This window comes from Maylandia zebra, linkage group LG5, assembly GCF_041146795.1.
Source record: "Maylandia zebra isolate NMK-2024a linkage group LG5, Mzebra_GT3a, whole genome shotgun sequence".
In the NCBI taxonomy this organism is placed as follows: Eukaryota; Metazoa; Chordata; class Actinopteri; order Cichliformes; family Cichlidae; genus Maylandia; species Maylandia zebra.
This window is the reverse complement of record NC_135171.1, coordinates 38826383-38849943: the sequence shown is the minus strand read 5'-3', so window position 1 is coordinate 38849943 and position 23561 is coordinate 38826383. Positions and strand designations below refer to the sequence as shown.

Here is a 23561-nt window from a genome sequence, read left to right as displayed (position 1 = left end):
GGGTGATAGCATCTGTTCTCTCCTGGCGGTTTTATGGAAGTCATGCGGGAGTTTTATGTCGAGCACATAATTGGCATACTCAGACTGGGCAGTTTTCTGACAGATCCACTATGGAGCTCTCCTGTACACGAGCACCTGGACACTTGAGTCATAGCTGTGAGCACAGGGCTACTTTGTGAACACCTCATTATCCTAAAGGCATAACTGTCACGGTTCTGGGTCATGTTGACCTAGCTTTCTGTTTCTCATGTTTTGGTGTTTTTCTAGATTATGATTAATGATTTGATTAATCAGTGATACTGTTTTGATTATGATTATTATTTAGTAGGTTTTGGTCAGTGTCAAGTCTGTCTCTCTCTGTCTAGTCTGTGTTTTAGTAAAGTGTGTTTTGTTTCCTGTTTTACTTTGAAGGTTCTTGTTCCTGTCTGATGTCAGTGTTCCAGCTTTAGGTCTTATTCCTTCCAGCTGTGTTCCTCTTCTGTCTCTAATTCCTTGATGACTCCCTCAGTGTATTTAAGCCCAGTGTGTCTTTGTGTCAGTGTCGTGTCGTTAACATCTTCTACTTTCATGTTAACTATGTGTTCTGTCTGCTTGCCTGCCTAGCTAGTTTGGTTTTTGTACTCCCAGTTTAGTGAGGCTCCTGTTCTGTTGCTATCAGCAATAAAGCTGAATCTTTTGAGTTAATGTCTGCCTCCGAGTCCTGCATTTTGGGTCCTGTCTCTCCTTCTGCCTGCACACAGCCATGACAATAACCGGAAACCTGACAACGCTACAGTCCTGACTCACAGAAAAGCCTTGATCCATCATCAGTCCAACTCATTATTTTACCTCTTCCCCTACTGCACTGATCGAGTCACACCAGACGGATTTCTGCTGTTGGATTACCGTTGAGGGAAATTACCTTCAGATATGTAGGTTTGCTGATTGTGGATGAGCAAAGAACATTATCTGTCTCACTTTGTTTTAGTATTTATGCTAAGAAAAGCAAGCCCAGTGTTTCCAGCTAAATTTTGATTGATGAACTTTGTGGCTTTCCCCAGGAGGAAACATAAAATATCTAAAAAATTCACATATTCCTTGAGTGCTATTATTTGTGAGGAATTAATTGGAGTATTTATAAGCTGATTAACAGAGTTATTTCAGTTGTGTAAGGATCAAATCTTATTCATTGTCCTGCAGAGAGCTCATATTAAACTCCATCTTTCATTTACATGAGCAGCGCTCGCTTGAAGAAGCTTCGCTCATAAATGAAAGGAATATATTCCCTGTTTAGATGATGAATTGTGACATATTGAAATAATTTTATTATGGACAATTAAGTGCTGAGACAATGTCCGTCCTCGCATTCCCCATGCAGGTGGTCTTTGTTCTTTACTGAGAACATAGCTATTAAACACCTTTCCTTTATTGCCTCAGGGAGGCGATTTCCAGGAACAACCTTCAAGTACAGCAGATTATCAATGGTCATTATTTAATGAAGATGAATGCCATACTTGCCACTGATGTGCATTTATTTTTAAATTGTGCAAATTTTGATTTGAGATCTTTAAACTTCTTCTTTGAGTATTTTTGTCTAAACAATGTAGACAAAGTGCCACAGATACGTCCCGATTTACACTTTCCTTTACAGAGCACAGGAGCTGAAATCATGTTTCTAGCCTTTTCTAAACCAAACTAAGCTTTATTTGTTGTATGCTATCTGACAATTTGGCCTGAATAAGCTGGCAATGCCATGTAGTCGGCTAGCTTACCAGTGTACTGGTAACTGACTGTCTGGGTGTTAATAAATTACATTTTTAAAAAGCCTTTCGGGGGATTCATCTATCCAGAAGGTGCCATGTTGCATCCGATTATCACATTGTTAAGACAGGGGTGTCACTCTCAGCTCAACATTTGTCGGTGTGCAGAGATATTTCAACCAAAAACAAATTTAAATGTAACCGAATGTAATATTTTTAGTGCCCTTACAAGGTCATTTTTAGTGCATGAACGTTATCAGCAAATAAGAAACACAGATCTAGAGGACGTTAATTCTATCACTCACTCACCTGAAACTTATTATTATACACAAACCTGCAAGTTGTGCAACCAGCATCACTTCAACTTTGAAACATGCACTTGGTAGGTCGTAAGCCGAGGTGATATTCTTACTTTGTCTAATGCTGCTGCAGGTGATTTGTCAAGGCATCAATGCCAAGAGACACCATGTGTGTAACGGAGAGACGGTGATGGCATCTGACAAAGTGTACTGAAACATGGCCTGCATGACAACACTTAGTGGGGATTAGTAGGGAGCCTGCAGGCTCTCTATAAAAATGGCTCCTTAACTTGCAGCTTTCAAGTTAGTAGCAAAGATTAGCGCGCTCATAACTGAGTGCTTGTCCTCCATCTTGTTTTAGATTGTCTCAGATGCTTTTAGAGTTCAAGTGTGAGAACAGAAGTGTCTCGCTGTTTGAGGAGACTCCATGTAAAACTGTCCAAAGAAGTGTTTTGTTCCATTATTAGTTTGATCACATACGATAACTTTCATCCTGTAATTTAAAAGGGACAACATGGACCATAGTCTTAAAATAAGTATTGTACTCATTCAGAGCTGAGTTTTATTTATTTTTAAAGACATTTTCCAGTCATTGTTTGAACGATAGCTGTTGCTGTTCCAGCATTACAAAAATTAGTCTCACTGTTTTTCATGCAAAATGAAGTCAAGAGGAAAAGAAAAATTCTAATGGTGGATGTAATTTGTCATTTTTAATCTTATTTTTGTACATCCAAACAACTCGCGGGCATCGTTGTAAGAAGACTTTGACCCTACCGCCTTGTGGCCTGACCTACATTTACCAGTCAGAGGTGTTTTGTTGGCCGCTCCCCACACATCAGAAATACCAGGCATGCACAGCCTTTCCTGCCCACCCGTCACTTTCACAGGCTGTTTTTGTTCGTTGTTGTGAAGAGCGCAAAAGTCCATTTTAAATGGATTGTGGGCTGAAAGGCAGGCATGGCGGTTTGAGGGGGGTGAGCAGTCCAGTAAGCTGGGTTATTTATGCGAGTGAAGGATCAGTGAGTTTGCTCTGCTGCCGGGTGAGAAGAAGGATAATGTCTTTGGGAATAATCACTTCTACACAGCCATGCCTGTTTGTGCTTTAATGTGAGCTGGCGGGGTGGATTTTCTGAAATGGTAACAAAACACACACGCACAGGGCTTAAATATTAGTGCAAGATGTATAGTATACACAAGAGTGTTTTTCTATTGCGGCTTTCTCGATTCTGAGCCCTGCTTCTCATGAGGTTAAGTAAGCTGCAAACATACCAGATAAATCAATTAAGATAATATGTATTCTTCAGGGGGAGAAATCACTTAAATTACTTTGAGAATGTAAAATTTATTGTCATTTAAAGGGACATTACACAAAATTAGCTGCAGTTTTGAGTGCTATTCCTAAGAAACCTTCCACATCGGATCAGCAGCCCATATGCCAACGAAATAGGAAAAACTTGCTTCATATAGTGAATCTTATAAGGCTTATATGATTTACTCATGAAAGTGGCCACTTTCTCATTACTTTCATATGTTGTTTTAGGAAGTATCCAAAACATACAAGTTTCATTTATATAATTTTCAAGCGATCTTTTATCTGTTTTCACTCTTATATGCTTTTCATACAAGTTTCAAACAAGACAGATACAAACTTTATAAGATTTATATATATCTTTTCCATATGGGAGGCCTCAGTCACACAGAGTTAGAGACCAGCCACCCAACACCACCTGGCAACCTCTGATCACTAAGGACAAATGTGAATTCTCCAACCGATTGGTGAGGGGTTTCTGGAAGCTGCTTGTGGTCACCAGGTGACCAAAACCTCCTTTTGATTGCTTTGATCGCTAGTTTGCATGGAAGATGCTGACTAGTCTGCTGGCACTCATCAGCTAACCACCAGGCGGTACTGAAATATACAATACAATGCAACTTTATTTATATAGCACATTTAAAAACCAACGATATACCAGAGTGCTTTATTTCCATTCATTCTGTGTAAGGCCACATCGGTGCACATTTTGCTTTCTCAGTGAGATTTCAACAGAAATCGAAGAAAAGCGCCAACCTGCAGTCAGACAAGAGGGCAGTGATGCCTGCTCAGTGCTTCATTCGGTCTTGGCTATTTGGCAGTTAATTTTGTATATGCTTGTATGTGATTTTGTACTGAACAGGTATTGTACTGCATAGTGGCAGAGAGCCCAATGGGAAAGTGGTGAGCATTGTTGACTCACAGCAAAACAGTTCTGGTTTTGAGCCTGTTTGTCAGCTCAGGTTGTTCTGTGCAGAACAGCTAAAGTAAAGGTGTGGATCAGTGGTTGTTCTTCTCTCTGTATTAGTGATGTGATGGACTGCTGACCTGTCCAGACTGCACTTGGCTTTTCACCTGATATCAGCTCGGATGAGCATCAGCGACAACAGATGGATGAACTGACTCTCCCAAAATTAGCAATTTGGCTGCTTGGATTTATTAGTGTTTATATACAACTAAAATCTTATCCAATTGACACAATTTTCACACAATCACTTGCAGAGGAGCCAGCTTGTGTTTTGACACAGCGATTACTGTGAAAGCAAACTACCATGAGCATTTATACAACACAAGACAGATGAAAAAAAATCACAAGCCTAAAGACAAGGCTGCAGTCACAGGGAGCTCTCACTGACACGTGTCTCAGGATATGAGGTCAGCAATTTTCTCCAAAGTGAAGTGTTCAAAGCAGTAAAATATCTGCCTGTATGTTAACAGAAAGACACTCGGCGTCTCCTCTCATTCAGGGATTTCTTGTGCTCCATGGTAGTGATTTCAAAGGCAATGAAGCCTCTTCAAATCTGAATACCCAATTAGACTTTGCCTCAGCGATACAACTGACTGCTCATTTTTCATTACTGCACATTATTTCCATTGTTACGTAGTTACATCTGTATTCCGTCTTTACGGAGTGAAGCTAATCAATTTAGGTCTATACCCGTGCACAGCTCCAATTGCTGATTTATTATATGTGAGTCACCTCAGGGGAAATGTTACTTTTGCAATAATAACGTCTGCAGAGACCAGATAGTGCAACAATCCAGAAGAAATAAGTCTAAAACAGCTTTGTGCACTTTTCAGCCTCACCAAAGACTTGAACTCAAACCCGTGCCACTGATTTAATCACTGATTCTCATCTGACATATTTGTTGTCATATTTGTTTTTCTCTGATACAGCTTAAGATATTGTTAAAACTCTCAATTTTTGATCAAATTTGGATCTTCTGAAGTCATTCGTTACTAGCCCATTTAATTGTAACAAGAATTACCACGTGATGCTACACTGTGTAGCCTGAGGTCGACTGCTCTGTTTTCAGTGCACAAGCAGCATTTAGGAAAGATGCACGGAGGACAGAAGCAGACATGACATGCAGCATTAGTCAGCAACCCCGTTTGCTATGTCTGTGCTTTTGTGTGCACCTGTGTTTGTGAATAATTGACTGTCTGTTTAAATTCCTGCTCTGTTTAAATTACTATATCACAGCCTTTTTGTGAACAAAACATAATTGAAATGTCATCATTTGATTTTGAAGCCAAAGGGAAATTAGCAAGCTATGAAAGGTGCTGTACTCATTTCATTCACCAATTGCACGTCTTTGCTGTCATGTTGGGTCTAAAACGATCCATCAGCAGCAAAAAAATGCAGTTTAGGTTGTGGGTAGATTAAAGCCACCAGTCCAGCGGGTCTGTGTTATGAGCTCAGAAATATAGAAATCTTTGAGAAGAAACATTTTCCCATTGAAACGCAAACGTTATACTCCGTGTCAGACATATTCAGTCATTTTACAAAGCACAACATATCTGAATATGGTCATCGGCCAACAAAGGTCTTGATGTTTGTAACATTTTTTGATGTGGTTCATGCATTCAACAGCCAGTTTGTTAGGTACACGTTTGCAACTGCTCATTAATTCAAATATCTAATAACATGTCAGCAACTAAGTTTTAGGCATGTAGACACTGTTGAGGTGACCTACTGAAGTTCAAAACGTGCATCAGAATGGGGCAGAAACGTGATTTTACATGTGGCATGGTTCTTGATACCAGACAGGCTGATGCAAGTTCTTCAGAAACTGCTGATCTGTTGGGATTTTCCTGCACAACCATTTTTAGGGTTTACAGAATATGGTCAGAAAAAAAAATACAGCAGCAGCTCCCTGGGAGAAAAAGCCTTGTTGATGCCAGAGGCCATAGGATAATGATCAGACTGCTATGAGCTGATAGGAAGGCAACACTAATTCAAACAACCACTCATTGCAACCTACATGCTACATTTTTCACCTGTTCACCAAAACTAGAGGATAAAATACTGGAAAAGCATTCCCTGATCTGATGAGTTTCAAATTTACAACATGAAAGCTTGGCTTGAATCACCTGTTTAGGCAGTGGTATAACAGTAGAGCAGGGTTAGGCAACTCCAGGCCTCAAGTGCTGGAGGTTTTAGATGCGTCCTTGATCCAATACAGCTGATTCAAATGGCTAAATTACCTCCTGAACATGTTGTGAAGTTCTCCGGAGGCCTGGTAATAAACTAATCATTTGATTCAGGTGTGCTGACCCAGGGTGATATCTAAAACCTGAAGGACATCAGCACTCAAGGCCTGGAGTTGCACACCCCTGGTATAGAGGATATTTACTTGCACATTTAGTGGCCCTTAGTACCGCTTGTTCTGATGGTTCTTTCATTGGGATAATGTGCCTCCACAGTCACTAGATTTCAATCCAATAGAGCACCTTTAGGATGTGGTGGAACATGATGGGCATCATGGATGTGCAGCTAACAAATCTGCAGCAACTGTTTGATGCTGTCATGTCGATATGGACCAAAATCTCTGAGGAATGTTTCAGGCACATTGTTTTTAAGGTGAAAGCAGCTTTGAGGACAAAAGGGGTCCAACACAATATTAGTAAGCTGTAGCTAATAAAGTGTAAAGTCAGTGTGTTTCATACAGAAATACAAAATGCATGTACTTTAATATTTTGTCCCAGAATGGTCTCTAGCACAGTCCACAGTGGTAGAAGAAGCTAGTAGGAGGCGGCATGCTGCCCTGCTGCTCTCAATGCTCAGCACTGCAGGATTGCTGTTGTTCAGCTCAGGCATCTTCAGAGTGTTTAACTACCAAACACAAAGGTCCAGGCTGGTCTGACAGCATCATGCAGAGAACAAGGATACTGAATTGATCATCGGGCAAACAAGTCTAGACTTTTCCTCATTGGTTAGTTGATAAAATATGAGAAATTGCTGTAGTGTTGCTTAGCATTTTGATGGGTAGAAAAAAAAAGCATAAAAATTGATGGGTGTGGCTGTGATAACGTAAAGCATAAATGCCTGAGTTATTATGTACCAGTTAATTATTTTTTAAAATTTGTGAGAACATCAAAGATCTCAAGGTTTTTTTCAGCCCAGTAAAGATTAAAGTCGCACTTTAAATTGTCGATTTCTCAACCTTTTTCAGATCAGAAGACGAAGACCCACGCCCGCCACTTTAGTGGCATCCAGTGATCAATCATCACCAGGTAAGGAAACCCAAACACGCACACTATATTTGTCACTTGTGTATCAACTTACTCTGTGTTCATTATCTGTGGGCTGACATAATGACAGGTTGTTAAGAAAGCAGAATTTGGCTTTCTTTAAGCACAGGAGAGACATACATACAGTTCTGAGAGCTATGGTTTGAGCAGCAAGCAGCTGAGCTGATATTGTGCTTTTACAAGTGTTGCTAACTATTTTATCCCTTATTGTGCTAAATGACAGGTGAGCAGCAGTCATTCACATTACAGAGGACTCTTATCAGGTGTGTGCACAGTAGCCCAACTATATTCGCATAATGGAATTAAGCATTTTGCCGAAAGGCTCAGCTTACCTGCCGGAGTCGTCTTTGTTTGCGCCCTTTTGAGTGACCTCATTCAAAATTATGAGATAACTGCATTTTTTACTCAAGGCTGAATTCAGTCTTAGAATTTAAAAAACAGCACTGCTGATCCACTCGGTCATTTGTAAGCAGACTCATTCATCTTTGCTCGAGTGTGTGCACATAAAGGCTTCAAGGTCAGTCAGGTACCATTTCCATTATTTTGGGTGAAACCACTTTTCACCTTGAGAAAGGTGGTTTAGGTGCTTTCGTCTCTTTGTTTTTTACCGTTATGGTAATGAAGGGTCCCCTTATTCAAAAAAGTGACGAGTTAATAAACCTGCACAAATAGAGTTTGTGCAGTTTCACAGATATCACAACTACATGCCTAACCTCCCACAGCTCACAGCCAAACCTGTAATTCTTACCTTAAAGCACTTCTTCACTGAAAATCTTACTATGAGATGCAAAATTAATTCAGGCCCACTCTCAGTCAAATTACCTCAATTACAGTACTGTATGTTTCACACTGATATCTTCTCCTGCTTGTTGTGACGTTGCATCTAAACTCTATCATGCACCAAATGAATCTTCCTGCTGCAACAAAGCAAGATAAAACAGCCTGGTGCGCGTCCTCTCATGGGATCTAATGATCAAACACAACACTGGACCTCCTGAGAGTTATCCTGTTATATGAGTCATGCTTCCCTGCTTCCTCTGCTTTACTTTGTTCTGTGAGTGTGTAATGTGACCTACTGCAGAATTAACAGATGATCAGCAGGCAATGGGGCAGAAACAGTCATTTTTAGGTCAGGAAACTGAGGGTTATACTCCCTGCTGAGTAAGAAAAAAACAAGTGTTTTGCGTCACTGAGGACCGATTCGGGGAACACAACTATTATTTTCTTCATATCAAAGCATTTTACCACAGAAAGATGACATGTCTTTGCTTTTTTATCTTGCAAAGAACAACAGTCTAATTTGGACAGATTAAGAATAAGTGTTTCCTGTGATATGCCTGGTGTCTGAAAACCACTGTGAAAGTGTGCTCACAAGTGCATGTGCCTCTGCATTTATTTGAGTCAGTAATTGGACACTGAGCATGTGCAGAGTCTCAAAGTCAACCTTGATCTCTGAATAAAAGTGCGGAGCAAAACCTCAACAATCCCCTTAGCTTCATAGATCAGAGACGAGAAAAGAAAAATAAGGAACTCGAGAGGGTGTGCAGAGGAGTGCAGCGGGCAAAGTCATTTTAGAAAAAAATGAATAGGAGGATGAATAAGCATGGACAAAACATAAAAGTGTAATTTACTTACATTTATATTTATTATACTGATTCCAGGGACTGAAGGAAAAAGAGAGAATATGTATGTGTGAATGAGGGGAGACGGGTGGAAAGGTTAAGTCGCAGGTATTAGAGGTAGTGAAGGTGTATGAGCTGATACACCTGGGGTCAGCCATCCAAAGCAATGAACAGTACACAGCAGAGGTGAAGAAAGGAGTGCAGGAAGGGCGGAGTGGGTGGAAATGAGTGTCAGGGGTGATTTGTGACAGAAAGACAAGAGCAAGAGCGAAAGGGAAGGTTTACAAGAGAGCTGCTATGATGTATGGTTTGGAGATGGTGGCACTAACAAAAAGACAGGAGGTGGAGCTGGAGATGGAGGCAGATGAGCCGCTGTGCTGATCCCTGATAGAAAAAGATGATACTGACTGCAGGCTTCTGATTTTAAATGTCTTTTAAACATTTTTTTTTCTTTCTAAACTTATTAAACGTACTAGAGACCAAAAGGTCTCTTAGGTTCCACAGAATCGTACAGGAGAGAAGTTTTCCACTTATCCCATAATATGGATTTACCTTGTTTTGCCTTAGTGTCACTTAAAATGAGGAATGACTCAAATAGCCCTTAGTAAAGCACAGTTAGCTTGCTAAGCTGGTCTGCAGGAATAGTTTTTTTTGTACCAGCGAGACGTGAGTGATTTCCTGACAGATACACGGTGACAGTTTTTTACTCAGACACATCTTGGGAGGCACACTGCTAAGACACTGTTGCACTACATGCCTCATACAGGTAGTGTTATTGTCACAATGGTGCCCATTTATAAGTACACACTTTTAATTTCTACACTATGATTTTATTATAATAATAATTTATAGCAAATTATTGTCATGGCTCCTTGCTGTGGTTTGTAGATCACTAGTGTTCCTTTCACACCTCTTTGAAAACCATTACTGAGATCTAACTGAGCAGAGAGATTGATAACTTTGCCTCAGGGAATTATAAAGTGTATTCTATTTATCTTTATTTATAATGTAAAAATATAGAAATCAGATAGTGACAAATATATATTTTTCATTCTTTTTTTTTGCAGAAAAAACTGGGTACCAGTATTGACCACAGGCAGTAAAAAACCAGCCACCGTAAAATTGGCGATTGGTTAGTGAAACTGAATCGTGACATCTCGACTGGAGCTGTTTTAGCTGTTGGCCTCTTGATGTTTCAAAACAGCATGTAAAGAGCAAGAAGTGACTTTGAGAGCTCAGCAGGCTCACTGGCTTAAAAGCATTAGAATACCCTGGATAATCTTCTTTTTGAACTCTATTGATGCTTTTATTTTATAAACATAACATAGCTGCTGGCTGCTTTCCCATAAACTTTTAAGCACTCCAATTTTATTTGATTTTATTTGATTTTTTTGTAACCAAAGGATTCACCCCCTGCTGGCCATTAAAAATCAGGCAGGCTTAAGGCATTTATCCATTGGCTTTACTTTCCAGCCCCACAAGCTACCTTTGTCTTTTATGCTACCTGTGATCCTCACTAGCAGCGGCAAAGACTGACATGTAATCAGAGCCCGAGACAGTTGTACGTGTGTGAGACAGAACACGGATGTGCAACGGAAAGGGGGATGGGGAGCACACATGACGATGAGGGAGAGGAGCTGTGCTGGTGCAGAATTGCTGTGCCCCACATCACACGGATTCCTGCATTATTTAATGTGCTGCAGATTGCTCTGTCCTGTGCACTGTGAACCCCAAAAGCACATCAGAGGAACAGCTATACATAACTGGGACGCAGACTGCAGGCTAAATAATGAGGAAACTGAATTTATTACAAGCGAGTGGTGAATTTCACTACAGCTTTCTCTGAAGAACAGCTTTACTTACTCTTAGGGTGAGACGAGGAGAGCTGAGTGAAATGAAAAAGAAATATTTGATTCATTACAGTAAATTAAACTTTGCCATAATGGCTGCATCTGAAATTACATGCTGATTACCATATTGAAAGTCTATGAGAGATTTTTCTACCGTATCTCAAACCCAGTGGTGGCCCAAAAATCTCATCACATATTATTTATTGAATATTGCAGTATGCACAAATGGTATATCACAGCTCCATAAATATCTACTGACTATGGCAGCTCTGATATTAGTGCTCTTTAATTAAGGAATCAAGGTTTTAATTGCTTGTTGCACTAGTTTTTAAAAATGTGTTCACATTTCTCCAAATGCAAAAGAGCAGCGTCACTTATGGAACTCTTATATATGAAATACTTTAACCACATAACATGAGCACAAGCAGCAGCAGCTTGTCTTTGTAGGAGTGGATCCTGGCACCTGACACACTTTGGCACATTTAAAACTAGTAGGAATTTCCAACATGATATGATATGATATAATCATATATATGTGTAGTCTTCTGAATATTACACATACAGACCATGTTTCACTAAGAATAAGACAAACTAAATAGCACACTCTTCACAGACCTACCACTTTGTGCACAAAGTAAAAGAACGTATTTATGTTACACTCTATTTTAATGCCATGGATGTTAAAAACAGCGTGATTGTTGTGTTTATGTTAAATCCAAAAGGCGTCAGGAAGTTTTGTGTTGTGCTGTTTTTAGGTGCAGGCCTAAAAACAACAGCTTTAGGCAAGACTGAATCTTTGTACCTAAGCCAAGTGACTACTGACAAGAATACAAATAAGCATATTAAAACAAAACAAAGCATAACAAAAAAGAATGGCGCGTGGGTGTGTGCGCTGATTAAAATGCACATACTATTAATAATAAAGTGGGTTTTCTGTTATATGCAAGAGGAAAGACACTTTTCTGATCAGTCTTTAGACACAGACTTCCAGCCCTTAAGCCTTTTTTTCATTTCAACATTATACGGTTGTTCGAGTTTAAACTGCTGATATCTGCCTTATGCATTAAGTGGCTGCTGGTTTGTTGGGGATTGAGTGTAGGAGGAGGAACAATGTTGCCTTTAAAATTAAAAGCAGGCAATTATTATTTGTCCACAAACCAAAGACTTCACCTCCCATCTTCTCTGTAACCAACAGTAACAAACTGCAACATGAACACAGAAAAACAAGCCTTTCAGATGCAAAGTGTGAGAACAGTGTTTCTTTTTCATTTATTGCAAGGCTGCTTTTTCTTTATCAGATATACCAGGCCAGCTTCAAACAGACACCAGCAGTGCATAGCTAAATTGGAGCGGCTTGGCAGAGTAAAGTGGAGGCAGAAGACCCTCTCTGTTCTCATCTGGCGTCGTGTCAGACAGTCAGCTGGGAGCTGCAGTGATAGACTCATCAGTGCTGAAAAGGCTTTTTTTATTGGCCTTTTCTCTCATTCTGCATCACAGATGGGCCCAACACGAGACAAAACAATCTGAATATCAGCCATGTGAACAATTTTTCTGTTTTACCCAAGTTATTTTTTAGCTTTTCTACTGCTACACATTTTAATAGTTGTGCTGTTTGATTTAATTAAACATTTTAAAACTTGTGCTTATCCCAAATACTAACTTAAATCATCATAAAACCTAAGAAAAACTAAGATAACCACAAATACATTTTGGGCTGCAGTCTAAAATGTCAAATAGTATCCTGCTGCTTGAGGTGATGTCAGAGTGACATCTTTTATACTTCATTTTTGGACGCACAATTTTGGTCCACTGAAGCGGTTGTATTTTGCCAGGCGACCGTCTTTTTTTTCTTTACGTCTACTGAACGTCACAATAATTTTGCAACATGTCTATATTTCACATCATAAAACTGAAATGATTGTTATTTGAGTAAACAACAAGATAACAAGACTGGTATATATTATTTTAGCTGTTATGCAATCAGATGTTACGAGCACATGAATCTGACGAGGGTTGCGTCACTGTTAGGGTAAGGCTTGCACTAAAGCAAAATTAGCTTAACTGTCCTTCTGGGGACCATATTTAAAAAAATTAACAATATATTGTAAGTAATAGGAATTTGAACATAAACATAAGCAAGTTTTTAATTAGGGTCAAGGATGCAGGGGACCATTTCCCCCCAGCCTTCTGTATACCCAGGCAAGTCTTATTCACCCAACCACAATCACATTCATGCAGCACTTTTATCTATTTCATTTCACACACACACACACACACACACACACACACACACACACACACACACACACACACACACACACACACGATGCAATATGGGGTTCAGTATCTTAAGAATACTTCAGCATTCAGACTGCATAACACTGTGGGCTCAATCCACCCACCTTCCAATTCCACCACCTGAGCCACAGGTGTTACAGCGAGTATGGATATTGTTTTGTTGTTTTTCTGGCTAATGATAGTTAATGGTTTACACTCTACATAGAAATAAGGCCATAGCCTCTTACTGAGGCAACTTTATCATATATCAACTTTATCAAGCTTTTAATGTGAAAAATTCTACAAGACCACCTTTTAACATATATTTTCACAACCGTGCATCCAGCCACTTTCTTCAGTTTATCATATTGAGGATTGCAGGACATATTTACTCTAATGATAATATTTGCAGCCTCTCATAGCAAACACAGTGAGAGGTTTTAGTGCTGCTCAAGAAACATAGAATACACGTATTTTTTCACTGATAATTTCAGACTGTTTTATCAAACATGATCCGGAGACGTAAAGGAGAGCCCACAAGTTAATATGAAAAACATCCATAATGTCATATGAACCTTCTAAAACTCCCGGGATGCTGTGTTAATAGGATTCGGCTTCACGGGGATGAATCTTTTTTTTAAATGACATTTATTGGCTTTTATACCGTGTTTCTTACACCCCCATGCATGTGTGTGGTGAAGAGAGACAGAGAGAGAGCGATGATGAAAAAAGAAACAAGCACATCAGTGGCATTTTTCAGCAGTCTAACACATACTTTTTAGTGGGAATATTTTGGTGCACACACAGTGCCTTCCCAATGCCTGGGGATGCATAGGTTGCCAAGCAACAAGGTGGTGTCCTAGAAAAAAAAAGTTTAAAGCTGTAAAACGTTGATTTGGATCCAAGTTCAAAACGCTCGCTATTGATCCCGGTTAATGGTTTCACTGTACTCTGGTGAGCTGTATTTTCTTTCCTTCTCGGTTCTTCATTGTTTCGAACAAAGCCGTGTTTCATATATTGATTTTTTATTGAGTTTTTCTTCATCCCGTGAGCTTCAGAATTCATACTTCATATTGTGCTGGACCTGTCCTCTACTGCTAAGTAAAAACTGTATTCAAATAAACAGTGCTATAAAACTCTGTAAGTGATTAACTAGAAGTAAAAATCTTGCTTTTAAAATGTAATTTCAGTACAAGCACACAAGTTTCATCAAACTAAATTAGCTTAACAACAAATAAAGAATATTTCAGTGTTTCAGGCAGCTGTAGCCTAGTCTTTTAGATTCTTTCCCTCGCTGTAAAAGTTTTATACTTTATATGAACATTTTAAAATTCTTAAGAATTTTATGCATCTATATAATATGTGAATAATTGCAGTCAAACTAAGCTCTGCTCAAGAGTGCACCACAGTATGATGTATATTTACTTCCCTTTAAGAGTGTTGCACGTGCTTAGGTGTGTATCTGAGAACAGCTGTTGAGCATATACAGGGGTCTATGTGAAAGATGTAAGTGGATCATAAAAAGAATCCTTCAGACGTATGATGAAAAATAAAACATTATGACCAACAATTCTGGATAAAAATGGAGCAAACCATATTGCAGTGCTTGTGGTTACAGCGTGTCAGATAACCATCTGGCTGGAGGTCACCATATATCCATTGTGCTCCACACTGTTCAAACACACAAGTGCTCCAGCGACAGTGCTCTCACACTGAAGAATAAGCTGTTAAAATCAGACTGTGAAATACGTGGAAACTTTCTGTGCAGTTATCAAGTGTGTGTGTGTGTGTGTGTGTGTGTGTGTGTGTGTGTGTGTGTGTGTGTGTGTCTGCCTTTTCATAATTTAATCCTGTACTTATTCTATTGTTTGCTTTCTCATAGAAATTGATGAAGATCGTCTCCCAAATCAGCTGTACAAGGTAATCTAGTTTCTTGTCTATTAAAGTTTGATTTTGTTGTAACAAGATTACGAAAATGAAATTATGTGAATTCTGGGTTTCAATTTTAAGCTAGTTCTATGTTATAGTAATATCTTCAATCTAAGAGCTCTCTGCCCAGCTGACGCGCAGCGCTGATATTTCACAGGCAGCCTTGTTGAACTCTCCTCGGCAACGGCGAAAAGGGCAAAAGGGAACGCCTACAATGAAAGGTGAGTTATTTTATAAGCATTGCCATCAATACTACAGTAACTGTGATGCTGGTACTTTAAGTATTATAGCACACTTTTGGTGCTTGAGAAACAAATGCAAAAGTCACATTTGGCTTTGGAGGACAATGCTTTATACTCTGTCACTACTTTACTGTAAGACAGTGAAGACTGTGGTAATGACTGAAGAAGAAGGTTAGTAAGCTGCTCAAGTCAAAATGATAATAAGTACCATAAACCAGTACTCTGTGTAATCTCTGTTAAATTGTTGTGTGCTCTTTTGATAAAACACCAACTGATCATAAATCAGCTCTTTATGACTAACACTATTCATTACCACACAGAAAAATATTGTTGCAACCAAAACCTGTCTTCCTTCTCTCACCCCAACCAGTCGCAACAGGCCCCGCCCCTCCCTGAGCCTGGTTCTGCTGGGGGTTTCTTCCTGTTAAAAGGGAGTTTTTCCTTCCCACTGTTGCCACAGTGCTTGCTCATAGGGGGTCACATGATTGTTGGGTTTTTCTCTGTATGTATTAATGTAGGGTCTACCTTACAATATAAAGCACCTTGAGGTGACTCTTGTTGTGATTTGGTGCTATATAAGTAGCACTGAATCCAATTGAAATCGAAAACTATTGCAGTATATTAGTTAGTATTAAGGGTTTTTTTTTTATATATTGCTCAGCAAAAAGCTGATGGAACACCAAGATAAAAAAAATAAACTAACTAGCTGACGCCTCATACATACAGTAAGTGCATTAGTTCAAAAAAGTAAATTTTTGGCACAAAATGAAAGATTTCTATTCGCTAAGAGGGTGGCTTGCCAGTGTTAGCCGGATCACTCCACATTTAAACCTCTCAACATTAAAATTGTTATAGAAGTAGTTTTTGTTAAAGGAATCAAATCCAAACGTTACCCAAATAAAAACATCCAGTGGAAGTCCAGGTGTTCTCATTTAAGTTGATGACATGTTGTTATTGGTGTTGAGTGTTATATGTGGACCCGGTCGGCACTCAATCCAACACTCATTCATTTTCCCATTATCTTATGAGAATTCGTCCCAGTTTTTATGTTTTCAGTTTAAAAAGTGGGTCTCTAATTTTGAGATTAAGGTCCTGCACCACATGAAACAGGCAAATTATTTATTTATCTTTATTTCTACTTTTTTGGGGTACTTGGACCCAGCAATTTAATGCAAATCCATTTTTAAGAGACCAATTCAGCTTACATACAAACACAACATGTAAATGGTTTTATGCAAAGTACGTGCAATAACATGGAGCGTTTACGAAAAGTGAATCAAGAGAACATTAAAGACGAGATAAAAGAAATAGGAAGCTCTAGGATATTTCCTTTTCAATTAGTTTTACAGCTAAACTGCATGCTCTGAGTGTGATGAGTCAGTTCTTGCAGAGGAGATAATCAGTGTGCTTTAGTTTCCTACTACAAGGGGATTAAAACTAATAAACCACAGATGGAGGAGGCCGGAGACAGCGATTAAAGAATTCATATCCAAACTCTGATGTGTCTTTACCTGCCCTGTCACTCCAAACTGTGCAGGGGGTTAATTAAATGTTGCCAGTTTATTAGATTCTTAACCCACAATATGTTTTCCACCTACACTTCCCTTCATTTCTGTTACCTTTGTGCTATTCATGACCCATCTTTTCTCCCATTGGCTGCCTTCATCTCACACCTCTTTCTTTCCTTACTCTCACCTCCCTAGTGATTTTTTTTGCACTTTAAATTTACCCTTTAACTTCAATATTCCTACAAACCCACCTCCTCTTCCTTTGCAAGATAGCTCTTCCACTTATCTAACCTCTTGTCATTTTCGTCTTCTCTTCCCTGCTTTTCTTTTACCTCTTCTGTTACCTCCCAGAGCTACAGTTCCTGGTAGAGCACCACCTGTACAGGCAGCAGCAGGGAGCTGGAGACGAATGCTCCTCAGAGAGCTGCCTGTCAGACCGGCCCAGCCCCGACTCTGTGCCCACGGGAGAGGAGCTCCCCCACGACGATGAGGCCACTGCAGAGGCCTTTGAGAAACTGCGTTGCCAAATGGAGGGTATGTGCGGAGGCTGTCAAGCAGGATTTAATTTGTGTGCTTGCAGCTGCTTATTCAGCTACAGATGCATCCTTAAAATCTGCTACAGTACTAATTTAGGCACAAAGACTAACACTCAACACTTGGTCCACTGAGACCTACCGTATTTCTGTGTTTATGTTGATTTTCCCTTAAGATAATCTTCAGTGAATATGGTCATGAGTGAATATTTATCTACCTCTACAACCTATCAAATCATATTTTGGAGTGATAGTGGATTTCAGTAGGTAGGAGTTATTTGCAAATAACGGGTAAAAAGTACCCTCTACTACTACCTACATTACATACCGTCATGCTTAGCGACAAGCAATCATCATTTCCATCATTACATCGGACAGAATGATCCACCCCTCCGTCTGCATGCATTGAAAAGCCTGAAGCTCAGAGAGCCGCAGAGAGATCCCTCAGCTGCAGAACAAAGAACTCACCAATACCAACAGACATGACATTGACAAAGTGACAGAATGAAAACGTGTTCTGCAAAACAGCTTTGAGTGGCAGCTATAGGCGTGGAAAAGCGGCTATAATTGTGCACCCTATGAGGATTGTTAGCTGAATATTGCTCGGCCTCAGTGCCTTTGCTGTTTTTCAATCCTGTGCTTCCCAACCCTGCAAATCAAACTCCTCCAAAGGGCACAAGAGCATATTTCTGAGAGGCCCTAAGATTTTTGATGGATGAGCATAAACATTTCCTCTTTTCCTGTTTTTTGTAAAATATTTGTTCTCTTCGGATTTCAGCAATTATTTCAATTAATTATCTAACGAGATTTTATAAAACCCTGTGATGTAGTGGACGGCAATCAAAATACTTACATTCACACTCACAGTCATACAATGTTTTGTTGTTAAAATGCCTTTAATTACTTTCAGTTATTATGCTCACACTCTGACGGATGCAACAGAGACAATTTGGGGTTCTGAACATTTCTTCATGCAGACTGGAAGAACTGGGAAACAAACTACTCACCTTCTATTTGTAACCAACTCAACTTCTACTTCCTCTCCCTTATTTGGACATGAATATAATACTTGTGTAAATCTGCTTGGTTGCTTTTGATTTTTGTATCTCAGTCAGTCAGTGCAGCATAAGGGGGAATAAATATTGCTTACAAAACATAAATTAATTTATGAATAAAGCCTGAGGGGTGACTGCGGGGGGAAAGGGTATAGAAACGAATGAAAAGATGGTTATGAAGCAGTATGAAGGTCCTAAAGTGGAAGGAGAAGATGGAAGGCCATGCCGTGTGACATCATAAAAAGCTGAAAATACTGGAAATAACAAACACAGCACATTAATATGACCCTGGGGTGTTCGATAAGGGGAAAAGGGATAAAAGTAAAGAAGAAAATGAGGCAAGAAACATTAAGATGTCTGTAAGGAATGTATGTAAATCGATGATGGATCAGGAGAAAAGGGGGAGGGTAGACGTGAAACAAAGGCATCAGATAAAAATGGGAGAATATGAGGAAATATGCTTTAAAAAAAAGTCAGAATTTAAAAGAATTGTTCGTTTCCTTGTCACGATGTGAAGAAACCACATTTGTCTCAGTATCATCAATAAAAATTTAGCTAGCTGCTTGTTTAGTTTAGCATGATAGACTAGATGGAATAAAACAGGAAATATCTAGTACAAATAATATAGTTAGCTTAACATAATTAGTATATTTTAACTTTTATGTTATTTTGATGACATACTGTAATTATGTTGACACATCATGCAACAAATCATTTAAAATGATTTGATAAAAAGAAAACGTCTTATAACCATCTCTGTTCTCGGTTCACTTTGCTGTCCAGATAAGGAAACACTTTCTCTGCATTATCAAAGAGCAGCCCGGCTGTCCTTGAGGCCCTTTTTAGAGCCAAAACAAACAGCACCAAAAAAATTAAATAGGTCAGGGTGCTCCCAAAGGCTCCATTAGGAATTAACTTTTTCAGCCTCCAGTGAAACATCACCAAATACAGGGTTTCACTGCAGAAACCATTAGCCGTACCCAGGTAGTTTGGTTTTGATATTTTGTCAGATTGTTGTAATATTCAGTACTAATGTTGACTCTCCTTTAATTAAAAAAAAAAAAAAAAAAAAAGCACTTCCTATAGATCAAAGCAGCACCATAACAGATACTATCTCCTGGCTTTGCTTTTGTCTGATGACAAAACCAGAGGTGAGTTTTTCGGGGTCAGGGATAACAGTTCAGTGTAATGGAAGGTGGATACAAGGTCACGGCACACACTGTGTACACTTTAGTAATTGGCCGGGACTAATGCATCATGAGTGGACAAGACTCTTTTTTTTTCTGAAGCTGTAATAGCACAGGGCCATTTTTTAAAATCCGCTGTAACACAGATGTGTTTGTGGTGTAAAAGCTTCAAAAGCTTTACACTGACATTTTTTTTTAATCTTTTTGCATTATTCACCTTATAGATGAGCTGCAGATTAAGTCCTCAGTCCGGGTGAAAGGAGTTAACAGCAAGATAGGGGAAATAAATGAATGATTATTAACATCAGTTGTTGGCAGCTTTGCTCAAAGATCACCAACTGGACACTTCAGGTGCAATTGTTGATGAGACTAGTTGAAATAACGAAAACATCTTCATCCTTTTCAACTCAGTTTGAACTTCCATTCCATCTTGTTTACCATTCGTCTTTCTGCCCTCTGCAGAGTTCTCGAGGGAGAGTCTATTAGAGGCTGCCGGTGGGCTCGAGTGTCCCCTCACCAAGGAGAAAGAGGATTGCTTCAGTGTTGCCAGTGTAGCAGATCCCTCATTGCAACAAAACAATGCACAAGCAGGTACATAACTGTCATTAGAGCCTTGCTTTTTGCAGAAAATGTCTCCAACGTGGTCTTTTCCTCAGGGGACTCCTCATCCTCCATGCAGCCGGCAGGATTTATTTAAATTTGTTAAACTGCGAAACAGCTTTGGCTTGCTGTCATATAATCATGGCTCGTCAACAAACATCTGTGAAGTGGCTTTGATCCCCATTTCACAGAGCACCGACATGGCTGAAATACCCTGAGAGGAAGGTACACACACGAGTGGAAAAATCAGGTTTGGGAAAAGGGGGCAGGAGGAGAGCTAATACTGGCATATGGTGCAAATGGAGCATGTAGAGCTTGTCTTTTTTCCCCCTTTCTGTATTTCATTCTTTCTTTCTCGCTGAAATGTATTATTTCTTTTCTATGACTTGCTGTGAGTCCTAAAATCTTTCATGAGGCATTGATGGTCTTATTAGTGAACCCACAGCTGAAATAAGCCCAACATCTCTCCAGTCTTGCGCTTTTAAAATTCATATAAATTTTTTTAATCATATTTCACATGCTGAGACAAACACAGCTCACTCCTGGCTACTGATCATTTGATAGGATGATACAAATGCTGCTCATTGATTTCAACTGTAGTAAGTGTCATGTGAGCAAAGGGAAACCTGTGACTACAAGTTCACCATTGCAGGTAACACACCACTTGGCTGGTTGACTCACTTGACTTAATTTCTCACACATTTGGATTTTGAGCGACAGTGTGGGCCTCATGGATGCGGAGTAATACAAATCTTAGCTCAACTACATAGTTACATTTAATGAGCTATGTTTGGAGAAGCACAGTTTAGGGTCGTGAAAACCCAATCTGATTTATCCATGCATGGTGTGAAGTCTTGGGTCATCAGAGAGATTCAGCACACCTGTTCCAGCTCCACTATCAGCTGGTTAACAAGTCTGTCTCCTCTCTCTGCTTTCCATCTTGTAAATCTTTCACAGCACACATTTTGACCTGTCACAGTAAGGAAAGCACAAGTAAAATTAATGATGCTTCACTTCCTTAAGTGTTCCAATATTATAAACCATGACAGTGAAATGCCAAACACTGTATATAAACGATGGACATACCCTCCAGGTATGATGTCACTTCAGCAGTGTTGGGAAGGTTACGTTTTAAATGCATTCACTACAGATTACAGAATACATGCACCAAAATGTAATTTGTAATGTATTCTGTTAAGTTACTCAATGTGAGCAACATACTGTGAATACTTTGGATTACTTGGTATATCGCGAGTAGCCTTCAGTAATAGTAATAAATCACACAGCAATAGTAGATCGAAGGTACTGAAGTGGCACATAACCCAGGTAGCTACCTCAGCTACAGGTAGTTGCAGTAGGCTAACATTTGTTTTTTAAAAAGAACTGACTTCCAGATGTTTCTTTGGGTTTGATGCTGAGAGCAGCTTGGTTGCTGGCAAACAGAGTTTGCATTGCACAGTCATATTCCCCCATTCCTTTCTTCTTTAAATGTGAAGTGGTGTCGGAATTGCCAAATAAGAAATGAATTCCTGCCCATGCAGTGCTGCCTCTGTTGTGCTGGCTCCGGGTCCATTGTTTAACTGACGCCACCAAAATTAGCAGGACGTTGTTACATTAGAACCGTTTGTTTGGGTTTCTGGCAATGCGTGGAATTACTAAAATTAGAGTGTGGATAGCCTAACATATGAAACTGGAAATGACTGTTGTGTAATCCATTTATTTCAACAAAGTAGCTGTATTCTAATTATCACCTATTTAAATGGTAACTTTAACGAAATGCAGTTACTCACTTCACCCGTTGCCCACTGGTGGTGGTCAGAGGGCCCGGTGGCGCCAGTGTCCGGCAGCCTCGCCTCTGTCAGTGCGCCCCAGGGTGGCTGTGGCTACAATGTAGCTTGCCATCACCAGTGTGTGAATGTGTGTGTGAATGGGTGGATGACTGAATGTGTAAAGCGCTTTGGGGTCCTTGGGGACTAGTGAAGCGCTATACAAATACAGGCCATTTACCATTTACTCCCCAACACTGCACTTCAGTTTTTCACTACTCAGTCTTCAAATATCAGACAAAAGCCGAACTCAGCTCAGAGAAAGAGACTGTTATTTTTAGCTATTTATTTTAGCATGACAAAAAAAAATAATGTTGACAACCATATACTAAATTAGCAATGAGTGTGCAGATACCTACAGATAGCCAGAGTGAGAGAGAGAGATGCAGGTCTGGGCTTTATCCTGGTTCAGCTGAATACTTCACCTGAGTGGAAATCGAGCATCATCAACACACCTGTGCTTTCCAAAACATGCTTTGGGTTTGTTGTTTCATTTATCATGTCGCTTTAACAGGCAGAAGGTTTAGAGGGATGACAGCAAATAGAGAATATGACAGAATCAGGGTAACCCCTGATTTTATTGATCCCACGCCAGAGGTTTAAATTCAGGCTTCATCTGGTATCTGCTACTTCTGACATGTACTCATGTGAACACCCAGTGATTCTGGAAGCTTTAATAAAATAATAAATTTACTAATGCCCATAGTACTCAATAAAAAGCTAAATGCATGTAATGTTTATGTAGCAATATGTTGATTACGCGCTTACCTTATTGTTCATATGCAACACCCCCCCCCCAAAAAAAAGCACAGCAGCAAAAAGAAAAAAATTGGAGAAATACTAAATAAGCTGTAAATATTTATTGTTTATTTGCACAAGTCCATTAAAATCTCCAGCGTCAGCCTCCAGCCTCTTCTCTCACTCTTTTGTCTCTGTCTATATTTCTGCAGAAACAAAAGCAGGAGTGAGTCAGCCGGCAGAGGAGAAGACAAAGAAATGCAGCCTGAAGACAGAGAAATAGAGCAGTCCTCTGTGCAACACAAAGCTGCTCAGTCTGCTCAGTCAGCCCTACACAATGACAGAAGATTGTGTCTGCAGATTCACTTTTTCAAAACATCAGGGCTTCAATATTCCTCTACGGCCAGGCCTTAGTTACCACCTTGAGAAAAAAAACAAAAGTTTCTACATTTATTTTGTGTCACAAATCTTGTGTAGAGAGACAGTTGTTATAATTATGTTTGTTTTTGTTAAAGCTCCCCCCGCACTAAATTAAAACTAGCCTATTGTATCCCCCAACTGGGATTTATTATCTGGTTAATGGGACAAGCTTT

The 23561-nt window shown here is 39.5% G+C and overlaps 1 protein-coding gene across 3 annotated transcripts in view; it reads left to right on the top strand.

The window, feature by feature from the left end:
* The window catches only part of LOC101483072 (protein phosphatase 1 regulatory subunit 1A), a 30290-nt gene extending 6729 nt beyond the window's left edge, over window positions 1-23561 (top strand). For 2 of the 3 annotated variants that reach the window (XM_004547731.4, XM_076884324.1), the window contains exons 2-7: window positions 7523-7583; window positions 15233-15270; window positions 15437-15500; window positions 17381-17563; window positions 20267-20395; window positions 23181-23561. In XM_004547731.4, the coding sequence (XP_004547788.2) occupies window positions 7523-7583; window positions 15233-15270; window positions 15437-15500; window positions 17381-17563; window positions 20267-20395; window positions 23181-23251 (546 nt within the window). In that variant the 3' untranslated portion in view covers window positions 23252-23561. Of the gene's footprint in view, window positions 1-6740; window positions 6931-7522; window positions 7584-15232; window positions 15271-15436; window positions 15501-17380; window positions 17564-20266; window positions 20396-23180 lie in introns of those variants that run through there. The other variant, XM_024802524.2, reaches the window with a different exon arrangement.